At 49.5% G+C, this 18,016-nt stretch overlaps 1 protein-coding gene across 1 annotated transcript in view; it reads left to right on the top strand.

The window, feature by feature from the left end:
* Window positions 1-18,016, top strand: part of CACNA1B (calcium voltage-gated channel subunit alpha1 B) — a 167,025-nt gene that overhangs the window by 88,797 nt on the left and 60,212 nt on the right. Inside the window, exons 22-27 of the mRNA XM_075559719.1 lie at window positions 11,575-11,701; window positions 12,359-12,488; window positions 12,758-12,817; window positions 13,391-13,497; window positions 15,823-15,919; window positions 16,983-17,143. Of these exons, the coding sequence (XP_075415834.1) occupies window positions 11,575-11,701; window positions 12,359-12,488; window positions 12,758-12,817; window positions 13,391-13,497; window positions 15,823-15,919; window positions 16,983-17,143 (682 nt within the window). The remainder of the gene's footprint in view (window positions 1-11,574; window positions 11,702-12,358; window positions 12,489-12,757; window positions 12,818-13,390; window positions 13,498-15,822; window positions 15,920-16,982; window positions 17,144-18,016) is intronic.

Here is an 18,016-nt window from a genome sequence, read left to right as displayed (position 1 = left end):
GCATGAAATGAGGACTGATCATTGTCTGAAGCAGAGAACACCAGACTGATGTATATTTGTACTTCATTGACTATGCAAAAGCATGTGACTATGTGGATCTTAACACACTGTGGATAACATGGTAGCGTGGAGATTCTAGAGCATTTCGTTGGGTTCATGCAGAAACCTAGACATGGGCAGTTGCTTGAACGGAATCAGTGGATACCTGGCGGTTTAAAATCAGGAAAGGTGCATGTCAAGGTTGTTTCTTTTCACCACATTTATCCAGTCTCTGTGCTGAGCAAATAGACAAGCTGGGCTCTATGATGAAGAATTTGGCCTCAGAATGGAAGGAGGGCGCACTAATAATCTGGGATATGCAGATGATACACCTGGCTTGTTAAAAGCAAAGACGATTTGACGCACTTTCTGATGAAAATTAAAGACTTCTTGAAACCACCTCGTATATGAGGGGTACCCCCCAAAGCGGATTTTCCCCCAAAGCTATGTATTTAATTTTTTTAGTAAAACAACTGTATCACCTTCATACTATTCTCCATTACACTTTCATAAAAGCAGTTATTAGGTACATTATGTCAGTTCCAAAAGAGAGTCCATTCTTGGATCCATTTTTCAAATTCATCTGGATGGCTGACAGAACCTCAATTTTTCTCTTCAATTCTTCCGTGTCATCAAATCACTGTCCTTTCATGTCCCTCTTCATTCGTGGAAACAGAAAGAAGTCGCACAGAGTGAGGTCAGGTATGTGGGGCAAGAGAAGCATGCTTCTTTTTGCCAAAAGCTGGAGCACTGAGATGGGTGTGTGAGCAGGTGCACTGTTGTGGTGGCAAAACCAGTCCCCCGTCTGCCACAAATGAGGCCTTCTTTGTCTCACACTGTTAACCCAATCTTTTCAGACCCTCTAAATAGAAAGCTTGATGAACAGTCTGATCTGGTAGAATGAACTTCAAATGCACTATCCCCTCACATTAAAAAAAAACAAAACAAAAACCAAGTGAGCATCACCTTGATCTTTTATTTCACTTGACGAGCTTTTTTGGGCAAAGCGAGGATGGCGACTTCCATTGACTTGGTTGATGTTTGTTTTCAGGATTGTTAGAATAGCACCTTATCTCATCACCAGTGATGACCTTGGGAAAAACGTCTAGGTCACTTTGGAACTGTTCTTTCAAAGCATGGCATGTTTCCCTTGGACATACTTTTTCTAGTCAGTTCGAACCCAAGGCACAAATTTTGTAGCGACCCTTCTCATTCATCAATCTTCCATTAAAAGTCGCTGAACTGAGCTCCAAGATGGTCCAGATAACTTGCCCATCTCTTCAGTGGTCCCCCATCGGTCTTTGAGCACAAGTGCATGGATTTTGTCAGCATTTTCATCCATTTGGGAAGTTGACTATCGTCCTGAACAAGGTTTGTCATCAATCGATACATCACCTTTTTTGAAATGAGAAAACCATTCATACACTTGAGTTATTCCCACAGCACTGTCCTTGGAAGCTGTGTTCAACATCACAACAGTTGCTGCAGCATTTTTCCTGAGCAGGAAATAAAATTTCACAGCAGCACGCGCTTCTCTTAAATCGGCCATCATGTAAAACAAAGTTCAAGCGAAACTCCTTTTATGAAAAATTCACTGTGACCAGAGAGAACTTTCCCAGGTGACGCCCCTGGGTGCACTGACTCAGAGCGAGTTGGTTAATGCTTGCCTAGTGGGGAAAATGCTTATATGAAAGCTCCGCCCCGTGGAGCTTTTTCCCTTGCTTTTTTTGGGTTGGGTGGGGAGAAGAGCAGGAGATAAACACTAGTATACACAAACTCCTGGCCTTCGTGCCAATACTACAAACTGGCCAATCCCTTCTAGGTAGGTCACAGAGACTTCATTTGCATAGTAGACTAGTCTGGGCTATACTAACTCACTTTATTTGCAGAATCTATAGAACAATTTCTGCAAGTTGCATATCAAGCACAGGATAGACTGCAGCTCAGGACCAGATAAAAAATATCAAAATGAAGATTTTTATAGCTTACCCAGGAAATGTCAACCTACACAAGAGTGAAAACATCTACTGGGGCAGAAACCTTAGGCTTCAGGGGGGAAATGTTTCATGCTGTTTTTCCAGAGACCTGAAAGAACACATTCCATCACTCTTGTACATTTCTTCTATAAGATTTCAAAAATTATTTTTTTCTTTAATAATGGTTAAAAAAATATGTAGCCAATGAGACTTCTGTGTAGAGATGGCCTCCTGAGAATTCTAAGAAATCTGGTACTTCCTCCTTGGAGGCAGAAGTCACCTCTCTCTCTCTGCTATTCCCTGGGAGACACTGCAGAAGACAAGCCACATGGATGCAACCAGACCTCAGGAGCCGGAGAAGCCACAGAGAGACCCCTGCCAGCGCTGAGATGCTTACAACGCCACTGGACCCAAAGACTTTCCACCCACTGGCTTGTGATTGTCCTGCTTGTGATTGTTCTGCATTTGGCTTCATTACATGTGCTTCGTGAGTCTGAGGAGGACTTTATGGATTGGTATGAGACATATGAGCTAATATCGGACTTAGGACATTGGGCTGGACTGGCTTGGGATGTTTTCTCAATGTTCAATTCCTCTTGTATATAAATCTCTTTCTTATACACACACAAACCTAAAAAAGATGAAGGCCCTCGAGGGGATGAATTGACACACTGGCTACAATAGTAAGCTCAAGCATAGCAACAGTTGGGGGCTGGCTTAGGAGCGGGGTGTTTCCTTCGCCTGTGCACTGCCTCTCTGAGTCAGAACAGATTCAGCAGTACCTACCACAGTGATTGTAGGGCCATTCATTTGACCTCGTTCATTTTGGTGAGTCCTGTCGGTATTGTAATTAGGTGCCATTAAGTCAGTTCCCAAACAAACTCTGCATGGTCCTGCCCCATTCTCACCATTGTTGTTGAAGCCCCGGTGCCTGCCCATCTCAGAAAGGTCTTCCTCTTTGGGGCTGAACTCTGCTTTACCAAGCATGGTGTTCCCCAGAAATGGATCTCTCTTGATAACGTGTGGAGTATGTGAGATGAAGTCTCTCCATCCTCATTTCTAAGGAGCATTGTCTGTACCTCTTCCAAGACAGTTTTGTTTGTTCTTGTGGCAGTCCACAATACACTCAATATTATTTACCAGCAAAAAAAAATTTTTTTTAAATATATTATTTACCAGCACCCTAATTCAAATGCATCAACTCTTCTTGTGCTTTTTGAAGAATTGACTCATTTCGTCTAAGTGGCTGAATTTATATGGTAGGTTTGTTTGCAGTACATCATTCCTTACCTCCCTCATGGTGTCTTCATCTGTATCCTCTGAAAACATTCCTGAGATTGGTAATTTTTGTCTTCTCTCTTTTTTCCTCTGATAGTCTCACGAAAGGTTTGTCCATTTTCTTGATCTCTTCAAATAATCAAATGTGTGTTTTATTAGTTTTCTTCTCCCCCACCCATTTTATTGACTTCCACCCTTATTATTTGCTTCTGATTTATTGTTCTATCTTCTTGAGATGAAAGCTTGATGGTTTTTCAGGCTGTTTTTTAAGATAAATCTTCCTCTTGGCACTGATTTAGCTGCACTCCAACATGTTTTGATATGTTGTTTGTGTTTTTCTCTCCTTAAAAAAAAATAAATCATTTTACTGGGGACTCTTACAGCTCTTATCACAACCTATGCAGCCTTCCATTGTATCAAGCACATTTATACAGTATTTCAGTTCCATTTAGAATATTTTCCCTACAGAATTATTCTTTGATATATGGATTGTTTAGAGTGTACTATTTAGTTTCAAGTGTTTCGAGATATTCCTGTTATCTTTTGTTATTAATATCTTTCTAATTTGATACATTGTGGTCAGAGAACACATTCTATGTGATTGTAATTCTTTTATGCCTGTTAAGGTTAGTTTTAGAAAGACTCAAGATTTGCTCTATCCTGTGAGGTGTTCTGCGGTGCTTAAAAAGAATGTTCATTTTGCTGTGGTTGGGTGAAGTGGTTTTTCACTAGCGATTCGATCCTCACGGAGATGTTGAATTCTTCTGTGTGCGTCCTCATTTTCTTTCCCAATCGATTAGTGGCAAGCAAGGATTCTTAAGGTCTCCAACCAAAATTGTTGAATTACCTAATTCTTCTTTTTCCATTGAGTTTTATCAATTTTTTTCATATATTTTGCAGCACTTTCTCTTATTTTCTTGGTATATTTAGGATTTCTATGACTTCATGGCATTTACTTCCAACCTACCTATGTCATCTTATGAAAAATGAGTTTCGTGAAGACACATGTAGAGGGGACATGACTCTAATCCGTTCTGCCAGTTCTGCCTTTCACTTAGTGTATTTAGACCATTTACATTTAATGTGATTAATCGGTGAACTTAATGCTGCTGTTTCATTGTTTTCTTTTATGTTTTTTGTCTGGTTTTAATTTTCTGGTTTCTTTTTTTCTGTATTCCTGTGTGTTATGTGAACATTTTCTATGACTATTTTGATTTACTCATGATGTTTTAGAGTATACATCATGGATAAATTGTTTTCGGTGGTTACTTTTAGGCATTACATTTTCTATGTGTTACTTAACCCCTGCTGTTTATGTTATCATTTTCACAGTTCATGTGAATTATAGAAACTTTACCTCTTTTGTTGCCCCATATCCTTCTCTGTGTATATTTTAATTGTCTTAAAATTTTTTCTAGGTGCATTAAGAATCAGCATACTACGTTATAATGTTTGCTTCAAGCCCCACATATAATTTATGAAACCCAAGAAGAAAAGGAAAGCCTTATTTATTCACATGTTTAGTCTTTTTGTTGTCCTTCCTTCCTCCCTTCCTTCCTCCCTTCCTTCCTGCTGTTCCAAGATTTCCGATTCTTTTCGGGAAGGTCTGCAGATGATAAATTCTCTTGTTTTCTTCATAGGAGGGTGTCTTGATTTCTCCTTCCTTTCCCGGATTTTTTCACTGAGCATAGGATTCTGGGTTGATGGTTGTTGGATTTTTTTTTCTCACCACTTGGAAAATGTGCCTCTTCCTTCCTTCTTTTCTTCCGGTAGGTAAGATGTTACTCTTCTTTCCCTGCTTCGAGACTTCTTCTTTGTCTTGATTTCTCAGAAGTTTGATTATGACGACGTGTCTCATGCAGATTTCTGAGTATATTCTGTTTGTGGTTCTCTGGGCTTCTTTAATCTAGGTTTATATCCCTTGCCAGTTTTAGAAGGTTTTCCTTCTTTTATCTTTCTGAATCCTTTTTCAGCTCCCTCCTTCTGTCTTCATTATTCAGGGACTCTGAGGACACAAATGTTAACTCTTTGCTTTGGTGCTGTAGGTCCCAGTGCTCTGATCATTTTCCAAGTCTGCTTTTGCTCTGTCCAGATTGGTTCACTGACTCTCCTCTCCTTTCTGCTATTAAGCCATCTATTGTTTAATCTGAGGAATTTTATTTTCCGACTTACACGTTTTCATTTCTTATTTCTTTGCTGAAATGTTCTGTTCCTTTTCATTTGTTTCAAATATGTTTATGATTTCCCTCTGACGCCTTTTGGTGATGGGTGTCTTAGCATCTTGGCCCATTCTTATGTCGAGGCTGTCCTGACGATGAGATGGTGGTGCCTTTGGGCTGTCTTTCTCACTCAAGTTGAACTTTTCCTGGTTCTTGGTACGATGAGTGATTTTTTCTTTTAATTTTGAGAATTTTTTTATATGTGTGTGTTCGCCAGTTCAACGTGTTTTACTTGTACGTTACTCATGCTGTTCAACCATCACCACTCTCCATTGCCAAGTTTCCTGTCATGAGCAACAGAAACACAGGGCCCCTGCACCGGGACTCCCTTCTCCTGCCCTCCTGCTCCTGATAAGCACTAATAAACTCTGATTTGTATACATTTGCCTAGTCTAGATAATTCACTTAAGTTGCATTATGCAGTATTTGTCTTTTTGTGATTGACGTATGTAAACTCAATGCGTCTTCAAGGTTCATCTGTGTTGTAGCATGTATCAGGACTTCATGTTCTCTTTGTGGGTGAGTAATATGACATTTTATGTCTGTGCCACATCTTATGTATCCATTTAATGTGTGATTTTTTATAGAAACCTAGACATTTTTAATTAGGTGTCCTTGAATCATACTATAGCTTCTGGTGTATCTTTTCTGACTCCGCTCTGGCAACCCACACCAAACTTTTGTTCTTGAGACCGTGCCGACTCACGGGGACCCTATGGGACAGGGTAGAACGCCCCTGTGGGCTTCCGAGACAATCGCTTCACGGGAGTAGAAAACCACAAACTGCTGACCTTGTGGTTATCAGCCCCACTCGTAACCACAGCTCCTCTGAGAAGGGTGTTACCTGGTTGAGGTAGGAGTACAGCTTTCGTACTTGGCTTCCATTCACATCTATAGCCTTGGTATTGGGCTGCTCGTGGGTGGGTTCCAGCTCCCTGCTCTGCCTTCTGCTGACACTGTCCTGGCTGCTCCTCATTACTGCTCCTCACGGAGCCTCCACTGACATAATGGGGTTGGCCTCAGTACCACTGTGTCTCCACGCCCCACTGGACTCTCCGATATCAGCTTTCTAAGTGGTTTGGGTGCATCATATGTCCTGGTGTGGTTGGAAGTCTAGGCTCCCACTAGGCCTATGCTGGCATGGCTGGAAGGTGTGTGTGTGTGTGTGTGTGTGTGTGTGTGTGTGTGTGTGTGTGTGTGTGTGTGTTGGGCCGGGGGTGGGGAGGGGGTGTTGGCTGGAGCTGCCCCTCTTCGTGCCCTTTGCTAGGGAGAGCCAACTTTTGTTCAAGACTTTATTTAATTTCGTCTGCACCAGCATTTCTGGCACCAACACTGGGATACAAGAAGCAAAAAGAGAACTCAGAGTGCTCATTGCTCCTGTCACTTGCTGAACACCAAAGCCTCCCTGTTGGTGACTTACTGCTCTGGTCTCTTATGCTTATTTTTATATACTCTGCTCCATCTTTCATCTTTCCGGAAGCCAAAGTGTTATGTACAGTGGAAGGCTTGAGGGGCTTTTGTTTTGTTTTAGACATACACTGTTGCATTACTATTTGTTGGAAAAACGATTCTGTTTCCATTGAGTTGTCTGCAGGTGCCCACAGAGCAGGAAAAGCGATGCTTAGACTTGCCAGCATCTGTAGCCTGTGTCGAGGGGCAGGAGAAAGATGGGCTTTTCTACTTCCGTAAAGCGTCACAGTCTCAGAAACTCACAGGGGCAGCTCGGCAGCTCAACCCGCCCCTATAGGGTCACGGGCATGGAGTTTGGGCTTTTGGTTTTCAATTTCCCAATCACTGGCTTTCTTTTTAAAAATCATTTTATTGGAGGCTCTTGCAGCTCTTATCACAATGCATACATATATACATTGTGTCAAGCACATTTGTACATATGTTGCCATCATCATTTTTAAAACATTTGTTTTCTACTTGAGCCCTGAGTATCAGCTCATTTCCCCCTGGTCCCCTCCTCCCTCCCTCACGAACCCTAGATAATTTATTAATTTTTTCATGTCTTACACCTGCTCTACTGTTGTCTATCCCTCAGGGAGGGGGTTATATGTAGATCATTGTGGTCGGTTTCCCCTTTCTCTCCCAACCTCCCCTTCCCCTCCTGGTATTGCTACTCCCATTATTGTTGCTGAGGGGTTTATCTGTCCTGGATTCCTTGTGTTTTGGACTCTTTTTTTTTTTAAACGTTTTATTAGGGGCTCATACAACTCTTATCACAGTCCATACATATACATACAGCAATTGTATAAAGCACATCTGTACATTCTTTGCCCTAATCATTTTCTTTTCTTTGTTTTGGACTCTTATCTGTACCAATCACTGGCTTTCATGATCACTACTTTATCTTTCTTTCTGCTTTTTAACTTCTGTTCTGATTTGTGATTTCCTTTTCTCTATTTAATATTTCTCTTTGTAGTTGGTTAGCTGGATGTTCAGTTTATGAGATTTGGACCTTTTTATTTTGCTAGTATAAGTGTTTAATGCCTTAAGAATTACTTTAATTGCCTCTTACAAGTTTTGTAATATGTTTTTATATTTTGATCAATTCTCCATCTTTTATCAGTTTTGTTATGATTTCTTCTTTGATCCATTGCTTACTTAGACATATGTTTTAAATTCCCAAATATCAGAGGTTTCACTGATTTCTTTTTGGCTTGTTTGCTTAGCTGTACAATGAACTGATCGGCGTATTGATTTTCTACTGGTTGAGTAATGCCTTCTGAGTCGCATCATTCTTTGAATACTGGATTGTCTGTTTGGGCTCCCTTCCTGCTTTCTCCTCTTTGTGGTCGAAGAACATCCTCTCTAGTTCCCGTAGGTGAAGTTCAATGGGGGTGATTCTCTCAGGCTGCCTCACAAACCTGACTTTCCACTGCTTGTGGAAGGTAGTTTCCCTGCTCGGAAGGGTCCCTGCCCGTCACTTCTGTCAGCACATTGAGGTTACTTCCCTGTCTCCTGCCTGCTGTTGTTTCTGCTGAGACAGTCATTAGTCTAATGGTTGTTCCTTTGTATGCAATCAGTCTCCTCCAAAGGCTTCTTACACAAAAGCCTGTTTCAGGGAAATTGAAGCTTTGACGCACGTGGAGAGGCAAGTGCAACGTACCCCTGTTTTTGTCACTCTCCACCAGTAATGATGGACATTTTGCCAGTCTGGGGTCACTTATTGCTTCTCATTTTTTTCCTGCTGTATTATTTTATTCATCAATATGCCAGTAAGCAGTTCTTAACAATCAGGGATGTTACATCACCACAATAGCTTTATTGCATCTGGTGATATGAATTCACTGTCCAGAGCCACCGCGTTGGCTCCGATTCACGTTCGCAAGGAGACGTTGCCCGGGGCTGTGGCTCCTCGAGTCATTGCTGGCTGGAGCCCACTGGGACGGCGGTCACGTCTTTCCATCTCACTGAGCCTTTCTCTCTTTTTCTGTTGACCCTTTCCTTCAGCGTGCGTGTGCTTCACCAGCCATTGGCCCTCCTCCCCACCTGTCCAAAGCAAACGAGACCGGGTCTGCCCACCTCGCATCGAAGGAGCTCTGTCTTCTTCTCAGCACACCTGTTTGTTCTGGTCACCCGCCAGCATCCCAGCCTGCTTCAGTTTCCCTCTGGTCTTCAACTGTCCACTTTGCTCATGTAACTGGCAAATGAAAATACCCTGACTTGGGTTGGGAGCACCTGAGTCCTCAGGTGGATGTCTTTGCTTTTTAATACCGTCAAGAAGTCCGCTGTAGCAGATTTACCCATCCAAAGGGGCTTGGTTTCTAGACTGCTGTTTCCATGAGTGTTGACTGTGGATCCAAGTAAAATAAATCTTTTAATGCTAAAACTGCCTCCTCTTTGACCATTACGAGCCCTGCAAAGCTGCCTCTCCTGCTCCTGCATGCCGGTAACAGCTTGGTTTACATCGATGAGGCAGACTTGTTCAGGCCTGGAATTCGCCATTTTCCCAACAAGATCTGTGTGCTGGATGCTGCCTGCATTAGTCAGGGTTCTCTAGAGAAGCAACACCAGGACACTTGTAGTTTACTTATACACATAATTAAAGGGCCGGGGTGTGGCGCCAGCTCTTCCCTCTGCTCTGTGTGTTGAGCCATAGGTCGTCCTGCATCGAGATCCTCCCTCCCAGTGGCTTTTCTGCTTGTCTTTGGTCCTTGGACTTTGTTTTCAGAAGCTGCAGACTGAGCTGTCTGCTCACTCCGTTTTGAATCTGTTTTTCTCTTTTGAATGGTGTGTGTGCGCGTGCGCGCATGCTGGGTGCGGCAGGGATGATGGAGGCTCTGGGTGGTCTGGCCTTCCTTGAGCAGCACAGAGCTGGTGACTGGCCTTGATGCAGTCTGGGTTTGGTTTCAGTTGTCACTGGTGCCTGGTGCCATCAAGTAGATGGGCTCATGGCGTGCGTACTTTGCCCTTGGGTGTGTGGTCTGCCCTTGCTCCCTGGGTGTCTGTGCTCCAACCTGCTTCCCAGTCTCCCCCCGCCCCAGCTCATGGGGCTTCACAGGTCTTCATAGCCACCCTCCTGGGCCCTTCCAGACTGTCCGCGCCATTCTTATTCACCCGTGTTCCCACATACACTATCGAATGGGCCTGCCGGTTCCATCAGCTGGGAGGCTGACCAGGCTTACCTGAAGCTAAAGATCCATTTGGAGGGACCTGCCTTCTTTAGAAGGTCGAGTCATCTAATTGCATGCCCGTGGTTTTATTCCTCCCTTTCTTAAAGTTCTGCAATGTCTTGAGAGATGGTTTCCCAGTTTCCCAGAATGAGGTCTTGCACATCTCCCTAGGATTTATTGCAAGATTTTTTTTTCTGATTCTGTTTTAGATGGAATGTTTTATTTTTTCCTTCTTCATTGGTATGTAGAGAAATTTAGTTGATTTTTGTGGATGGCCTTGCATGCAACCAACAGTCTTGCGAAATTAACTTAGAGTCTTGAATAGTCCATTTATATCATGTTATTTCCAAATAATGGCAGTTTTATTTTTCCCTTGCCAACCTTTTACTAGCCCCCTGGTGGTGTAGCAGGTTATGGGCTGGGCTGCTAACCACTGCAAGGCCAGCCATCCAAACCCACCACCTGTTCCGCGGGAGAAGGAAAGGCATTCTGCCTCTAGGAAGACGTACGTCCTCAAAGCCCCCACAGAGGCAGCCCTGCTCCGTCTTTTTGGGTAGCTGTGAGTTGACATCACCCCAAGGGGGTGAGTTGAGTGATGTTACCCCATTCCATTTCACTGGCCAGGCTCTGCGGCCGCCATGGTTCTCTGGGGCCCAGTGTCGGGACTAGTCAATGGCGCACTGTTAAATGCCACGTCCCGCTCAGGTCAAAGGTCTTGTCTCCTACTCTGCTCCGAACTGTCCTTAGCATGAATGGACGCTGCAATGTATGGCAATGTGCTGCACTGCCAACCTGCGCATCCCTGAACTAGGGTTCCCAGAAAGCCTCGGGAGCCTCTCACCCCCTGGAGTGTGACATGAGAGATCAGATGGGAGAAAGGTTACGCCAAAGCAACAAATTCTGTCTCAGAGGGAACAAGGAACACAGACATTGTATTAGGCAGAGCCTAAGGGGACCCAGGGTGCTGACAGACCCAAGGGCAGGCTTGGGAAGGCTGCCAGGCAGGTGCTGCTAGAGAGTGGGGCCCCAGGCAGACGACAGATTCTGCTGTCTCTGAGTCCTAGCCTGGCAGGGTGGCCCCTCCTCAGGAGTCACAACCAGGCCAGGATGACTGTGTGCAGCCTCTGTGCCCCTTCCCTGCTGCTCCAGGTTCCTTCAGGGGCAGGGGGCTCCCATGGGCGCAACTGATGGGCTGGTCTTTGGCTCAGGAGGTTTTTGCAGTAGCAAGAGCACCCCCACCACCACCACCCTGCACTCAGGGTGTGAGGCGCTCATTCTTCTTGCCAGTGGTGAGGCGGGTCAGGCAGGGTCTCTGACCTCAGTGCCAGCGTGGGCCTGCCCCTGACAATGCCTGCAGGCCCCGCTGTGTTGTCAGACTCCACAGCAGGAAGAGCATTCAGACAGTGCCCACAGCCCTAACGTGGCCCCGTGTCCTCCTTGAAGGTGGAAACGTGGACCCGGAGAGCCCTGTGGAGGGGAAGAAGGAGGCGGATGCCAACGGTGTGGCGAGGGGTGGCCCCCGACCGATGGTCCCATACAGCTCCATGTTCTGCCTGAGCCCCACCAACCTGTGAGTCCCTGCCAGCCACCTGGCCCTGCTCCACCTCACTATCCCGAAGTGCAGTACTGAACACCAGTCGGATTTGCACCTGTGCGGCACTGTCTGCTCACCTCAGACACGCCCACCCGCTAGTCATCATCGCAGCACCCCTGGGGGGCCCATCACCCCTCATTGCACTGGTTCAGTGCTGGATGGGAGTGCTCCTCAATGCTGTGTGCTTAGCCTGCTTCCCCTACCCACCACGGGGCACATCCCTGCCCAAGGTACACCCACACCCCCCTGCAACACAATCCCACCCATACCCACCTGCAACCAGGTCCCACCCATGCCCACTTAGACACAACCCCGCCCATACCACCCTGCACATGACCTCACCCATACCCACCTGCACACAGCCCACACCCACACCTCTAGATGTACACACATGCCTGTCTGCCCCCTCTGTCTGTTCACCCTTGGCTCACACATGGACTTGTCACAGATCCATTGCCACCTCCCTCCCATCCCAGGCACTGGCATGAATCCAACAAACATTTGTGTGCCAGAAAGCATCCCCGGGCCTTGCTAAGGTGCATGCTTGTGAGCAAGGCAGGCCACCCCTGGGACAAGGCTGTGAGGACCCGAGCTGACCTCTGGGGCCCAGATGGTAATCCCTTTGCCCCCCAGGCTCCGCCGCTGCTGCCATTATGTTGTGACCCTGCGGTACTTCGAGATGGTCATCCTTGTGGTCATTGCCCTGAGCAGCATCGCCCTGGCTGCCGAGGACCCTGTGCACACAGACTCCCCCAGAAACAACGTAAGTAGTCTGCCCAGGGTGGGGTCTCTGGGGTGCCAGGACTTCCTGATGTGTAAGCACTCCTTCCTCTGGCTGCACAGCCCGAGGACACCTGGCCAGTACTGATAGGAAGTTCAGGTGACTCAGGAGTCAGAGCTAGATAAGAAGGGCCCTGGTCATAGGGACCTCGACCTGAGCCCTCTCTCCCTCCCTCCTCCAGCACTCACAGCGAGTGTTCTGGCTCAGAGCCTGCCTCGGCCTCTGAAAACTGCCTTCTTGTGTGGTCCTAGGTCCTGAAGTATATGGACTACCTCTTCACTGGCGTCTTCACCTTCGAGATGGTGATCAAGGTGAGCTGTGTGACTGCCTCGGGGCCCAGCGTCCTCCTCACCCCTCAAAACCAAGTGGGGACAAGGGCAGACAGCAGTTCTGATCCTCTGTTATGAGAACACGTGTCGATGGCATCGAGGCCTCCAGGGGTGCAGCCCAGGCCACGTTCCCTCCCCACAAGATGGCATGACCCACTGTGTCTCCTCTTTCCCAGACAGTGTGCTCTCATGCCCCCTCCCCCTGAGAGGTGTGATCCATCATACCTCTCCCCTCCATACCTCTCCCCTCCCCATCACGTCCCTTTCCCCTGAGATGGCGTGGCCAGCACACCCTCTTTGATGAGATGCTGCACCCCTTCCCTGCTACCCTACACCCTAAAGAAGTGGTTCTCAACTTGTGGGTCGCAGGCCCTTTGGGGGTCTAAGGACCCTTTCACAGGGGTCGCCCGATTCCTAACAGTAGCAAAATGACAGTGATGAAGTAGTAATGAAGATAGTTTTATGGCTGGGGTGACCACCTGAGGAACTGTGTGAAAGGGTCGCGGCACGAGGAAGGTGGAGGACCGCAGCCCTAAAGCACGCTTCCTCCCAAAGATGGTTGACCTGGGATTGCTGTTGCACCCTGGGGCCTACTTCCGGGACCTGTGGAACATCCTGGACTTCATTGTGGTCAGTGGCGCCCTGGTGGCATTTGCCTTCTCGTAAGTACCTGTGTCGGTTGTGGGCACTCCGTGAGGCTGTAGTTCCCAGAGCTCTGCAGTGTGGGTTTAGGGAGGGAGTGGGGCCCATCTGCCTCCCTACCCAGGTGGGATTCACTCTCTACTTGGGGCTCTCAGGGAAGTCCCCTCAGTGCCCCCCCCTCCCTGCCAGGCCTCCCTGAGTTCCTTGGGGCCACTCAGGGCTCTCTCCATGACTCAGGGGTTCAGAGGACAGGGCGAGCAGCTCTGGTTGGCGGGCAGAGCATGCTCCTCACGGTGTCTGGCCAAATGCTTGTGGCTGGGCTGGGGAGAGACAGCCATGGCCTGGGAAGAGCCACCCCTTGTAGAGATGAGTGGCATCAACTGGTGGAGTCCTTTAGGGCCACTTCACCTGATTCTGATGGGTCAGCCCAGGTGACCTCCAGTCTTTTCTGCCCGAGTGGTGAGCCAGAGTACCTGGCCAACCCTCCTGGCAGGGCTCAGACCATGCCTCTGTTGTCCTCTGGGCCGGAGCCCAGGTCTGGCTCCCTTAGACAGAGGCAGGGTCCAAGGGCACAGGTGGACCAAGACTGGCTACCCTGGAGGCCAAGGGAGATGCAGGAGTAGGGAAGACCCCAAGGTGGCAGGCACTGAGGAGGAGGGGCACCTTGTCTTCTCCAGTGAGAGGGGTGCCCCTCCCATTGCTCAGGATGGGGGCCGGTGCTCCCTAGTCAGAGGTCCCTCTTGGCGACGGCTGTCCGCTCTGGCGTCACTGACCTGTGTTCTCTTTGTCTTCCTGTTGCTGGACTCTCGGTAGGAGCTTCATGGGGTAATGCCTCCCCCACCCCTCACACTGCCCTCAACATCATAGTCACTCTGACCACCAACTTCATGCCCTCCCCCCATGCACATCACCTTCACTGACTGCATGCTGCCTGCCTGGGACAGGGCCAGGCTGGGGCTGGCTGAGCCTGAGGGACATGTGACCCTGTGAGCAGGCCAACCAAGCAAGTGCTGGGGGGTGGGGGCAAGGTATGGGTGGGAGTGGCCAGTCTGAGGTTGGAGGAACTCGGAGGAGGACAACCACTTGGAGTCTCCAAGGGCACTGGGAGAGTGACCTCTGAAGAGAGGGCACAAGGGTGGCCTTGAGTGAGTGCACCCCCACACCCCTGAGCCCGCATCCCCTTGGCTCTGCAGCCAACCGAGTCAAGGCCTCCTGTGGGGTTTGCTTTGCACCTGAGCTGGAAGCCTGTTGGAGCCATGAGTGTGGACTCCTGTACATCTCAGGAGACCCTCCACTGTATACCCCCAGTGGACACGGAGACCCTGGACTAGCTCTCAACCCCCCATGGCCAGTGCTCCTCAGGCTAGTTCCTGGGCCTTTTTGACTCTATGAGGAGCACTACCCTGAGTGAGGAGGAGCACTGTCCTGAGAAAGGAGCATTATCCTGAGAAAGGAACACTATCCTGAGTGAGGAGGAGCACTGTCTTGAGTGAGGAGCACTGCCCTGAGCGAGGAGGAGCACTGTCTTGAGTGAGGAGCACTGCCCTGAGCGAGGAGGAGCACTGTCTTGAGTGAGGAGCATTGCCCTGAGTGGAGGAGCACTGTCTTGAGTGAGGAGCACTGCCCTGAGCGAGGAGGAGCACTGCCCTGAGAGGGGGGGAGCACTGCCCTGAGTGAGGAACACTGCCCTGAGCGAGGAGGAACACTGCCTTGAGTGGTTGCTGAGCCTGGCCTTGCACATGCTCCGTGCCAGACATGTTTTGACTTCCTGTTTCACCGCTCTTTCCTGTCTGCACCCTTCAGGGTTGTCTTGGAGTCTGTCTGTCCAGTCTTTTATTTTCTTTGTCTGCCCACCCCCTGGTCACCTCTGCCAAGATCTAACATCGTCTCTTCCTCTTTCCCTTCCTGTAGCGCTCTGGGCCTCCTTTCTCCCTCATCCCTCTGTCTGGGTTTCATCAGCCAAGGGAGCCTTAGGCAGGCAGGAAGAGCCACAGGGGTGGGGTCTTAGTATCCCAAGAGGCAAGAAGGATACGATGCCACAGTGCCCTTGGCTTGGTCTGTGTGCCTGGCCATCTTTGGGGACTGGCTCCGCAGCAGCTCTTAGGAAGCTGGCTTCACTGTGTGCCCTGGGACCTGGGGGAGCTGCAAACAGCAGCTATGCTCAGGGGCAGGCGCTTCCCACGTGGGCATTAGGCGCCTGCTAGCCCCAGCCCTGGTGCCTGTCCACCCAACATGGACACTGGCTAGCCTGGTAGGGGCATGGCTGAACCCAAGACAGAATGCATGTGGGGGCCATGTGCACCCCAAGGGTCCTACCTATCTGCATCTGTGGCTTCTCCTTCTAGAGGATCCAAAGGGAAAGACATCAACACCATCAAGTCCCTGCGAGTCCTGCGCGTCCTGAGACCCCTCAAGACCATCAAACGGCTGCCAAAGCTCAAGGTTGGAGCTGTGGGGTGGGCTAGTGTGTGTACATACAGCCTGCTTGTGTGTCCATGTATGTTGTGTGCACTTGCATATGTGTGGATGCTGCTGCATGCATGTAGACACCTGTATGCCTGGCCTCTCCCACTACCCCTTTCCACATGGGTGGGATGAGCACAATAAGCCCCTGTTTCATCTTCTCAGCTCATGCACCTGTAGGGGGGGTGGGGGGGCCTTGTACACAGCAGCCCTACCCAGTGCTCCTCTTCCTTAGCCCAAGACCTCCAAGTGGCCGAGGGTTGGTGGAGCATGGCTGAGGTTCTGGAGAAAGGAAAGAGTGGGCATCCACGTTCCCTGTGCTAAGCACCGCCAATGGCGGCCTGCCCTGGCTGAGGGGACGGGGACTGTGCTGTCCCATGGAGAGCCTCTGAAGCTTCATGCCACAGGCCTGCCTGGTTCGCAGTGCAGAGGCCGTGGGCACACACACAAGCAGTTTGCTTCAAGCCAGAGTGAAGGGCAGATGGGGAGGTGGACTGGACAGTGCAGCGGCACTGAAGGTGGGCTTGGCTGTGCGTGCCAAGACAGTGGATGGGGGCTGGTACGTGGCAGGTTTGGGCAGAGCGGGTGCTCAGCAAGGGCTGTGGCTCAGCTGTTCCAGCCAGAAGCACAGATCAGGGAACTGAAAGATGCATGTTTGTGGCTGTGTCCAAAGAGGTACCAGGAGGATGGGCCCACCTTAGAGGCCCAGTTGGTACTAGCAGCAGATGACAGTCACCTCAGGGCCACAAACAAAAGCCTCCTGCCCCAGACTGGCACCCAGCACTGCCACAGCTGTCCAGGGCCACCCTGGCTAGCCAGGTAACTGGGTGCTTGCCCACTCCTCTTGGTACAGTTGGCCTGGACTCCAGGCGTCTTTGCTCTCTCAGCCTCACTGGACCCACGGGTATCAATGTTCCCTAAGGGTCTCTGCAATCTCCCGCTCCTGCTGTGGCAGGAGCAGCGGCAGATCCCCTCTGGCCCGCAGACACCTGGGGTCTCCTCGGGCGGCGATCTGAGCGCGGTGTTGGTGCACTGCCCCTAGGCCGTGTTTGACTGTGTGGTGAACTCCCTGAAGAACGTGCTCAACATCCTGGTGGTGTACATGCTCTTCATGTTCATCTTCGCTGTGATCGCCGTGCAGCTCTTCAAGGGAAAGTTCTTCTACTGCACCGATGAGTCCAAGGAGCTGGAGCGGGACTGCAGGTAAACTGAGGCAGGCCACTCGGCTACAGAGGGAGGCTCAGCCATAGCCAGCTGTGGGGACCTGCTGCCAGGGTTTACAGGTTGCACCCCTCTGTCCCCAGTACTTCTCACCACTGATCGGCCAACTGCCAGCTGTTGAGAGAAGTCTGGCCCCAGGGTACTGGTAGAGGGCACCCAACCTCAAGATCCGAATGTCAGAGGTGCTGCCCCTTGGTCAGAGCAGCTGTGGCTGTTAACCCGAAGCCCAGACCTCCTGTACCAAACCCCGCCCTCTGAAGCACCGAGAGAAATGGCTGGCATGCGTACCCAGGACGGGGCAGTGCAGCAGCGGGCCTGGCCCACCCACTCCGTTGGCCCACCATTTCCTGTGTGTTACACCACAACTCAGCTGCCTACTCTGCTGCCGGTGGCATGTGCTGCTCCAAGCTTGGGTTCCTGAGAAGTGGTGCTCGGACATGCTAGCACTCTCCAGCTGTTGAGTACTTTGGCACCTATTTGCAGGGGCCACTGGCTCTCAGACCTCAGGTGCCCGGCGTCTGGACAAGGCCTGTATCCCTTTTGTACTCTCACAGCACGTGCTCACTCATACACAGCCCTTCTGGCTGCTGCTGTTGGGGCTGCGGGGAGGTCGAGGTGAGGCCCTGTGGTCTGATTTGCACTGCTGGGGACAACCAAGGCCAGGGCAGGTACCTTATCCAAGGCGGATAGGCCAGTAGAGGTCCTTTCGTGGGAAGTGCATTCAGCACTCTCCCTGCTTTCCTGAGTGGGCTGACTGGCTCTTTCTGGTGGGTTTCTGGACACCTTTTGCCTGATCCAAGAATGACAGTCTTTTTCCCCTCCTGGGCAGTGCATTTTACTCTCTTCATAGCGTAG

Source organism: Tenrec ecaudatus, chromosome 10, assembly GCF_050624435.1.
Source record: "Tenrec ecaudatus isolate mTenEca1 chromosome 10, mTenEca1.hap1, whole genome shotgun sequence".
Taxonomy (NCBI): domain Eukaryota; kingdom Metazoa; phylum Chordata; class Mammalia; order Afrosoricida; family Tenrecidae; genus Tenrec; species Tenrec ecaudatus.
The sequence above is the reverse complement of the archived record's forward strand: the minus strand, read 5'-3'. Positions and strand labels throughout refer to the sequence as shown.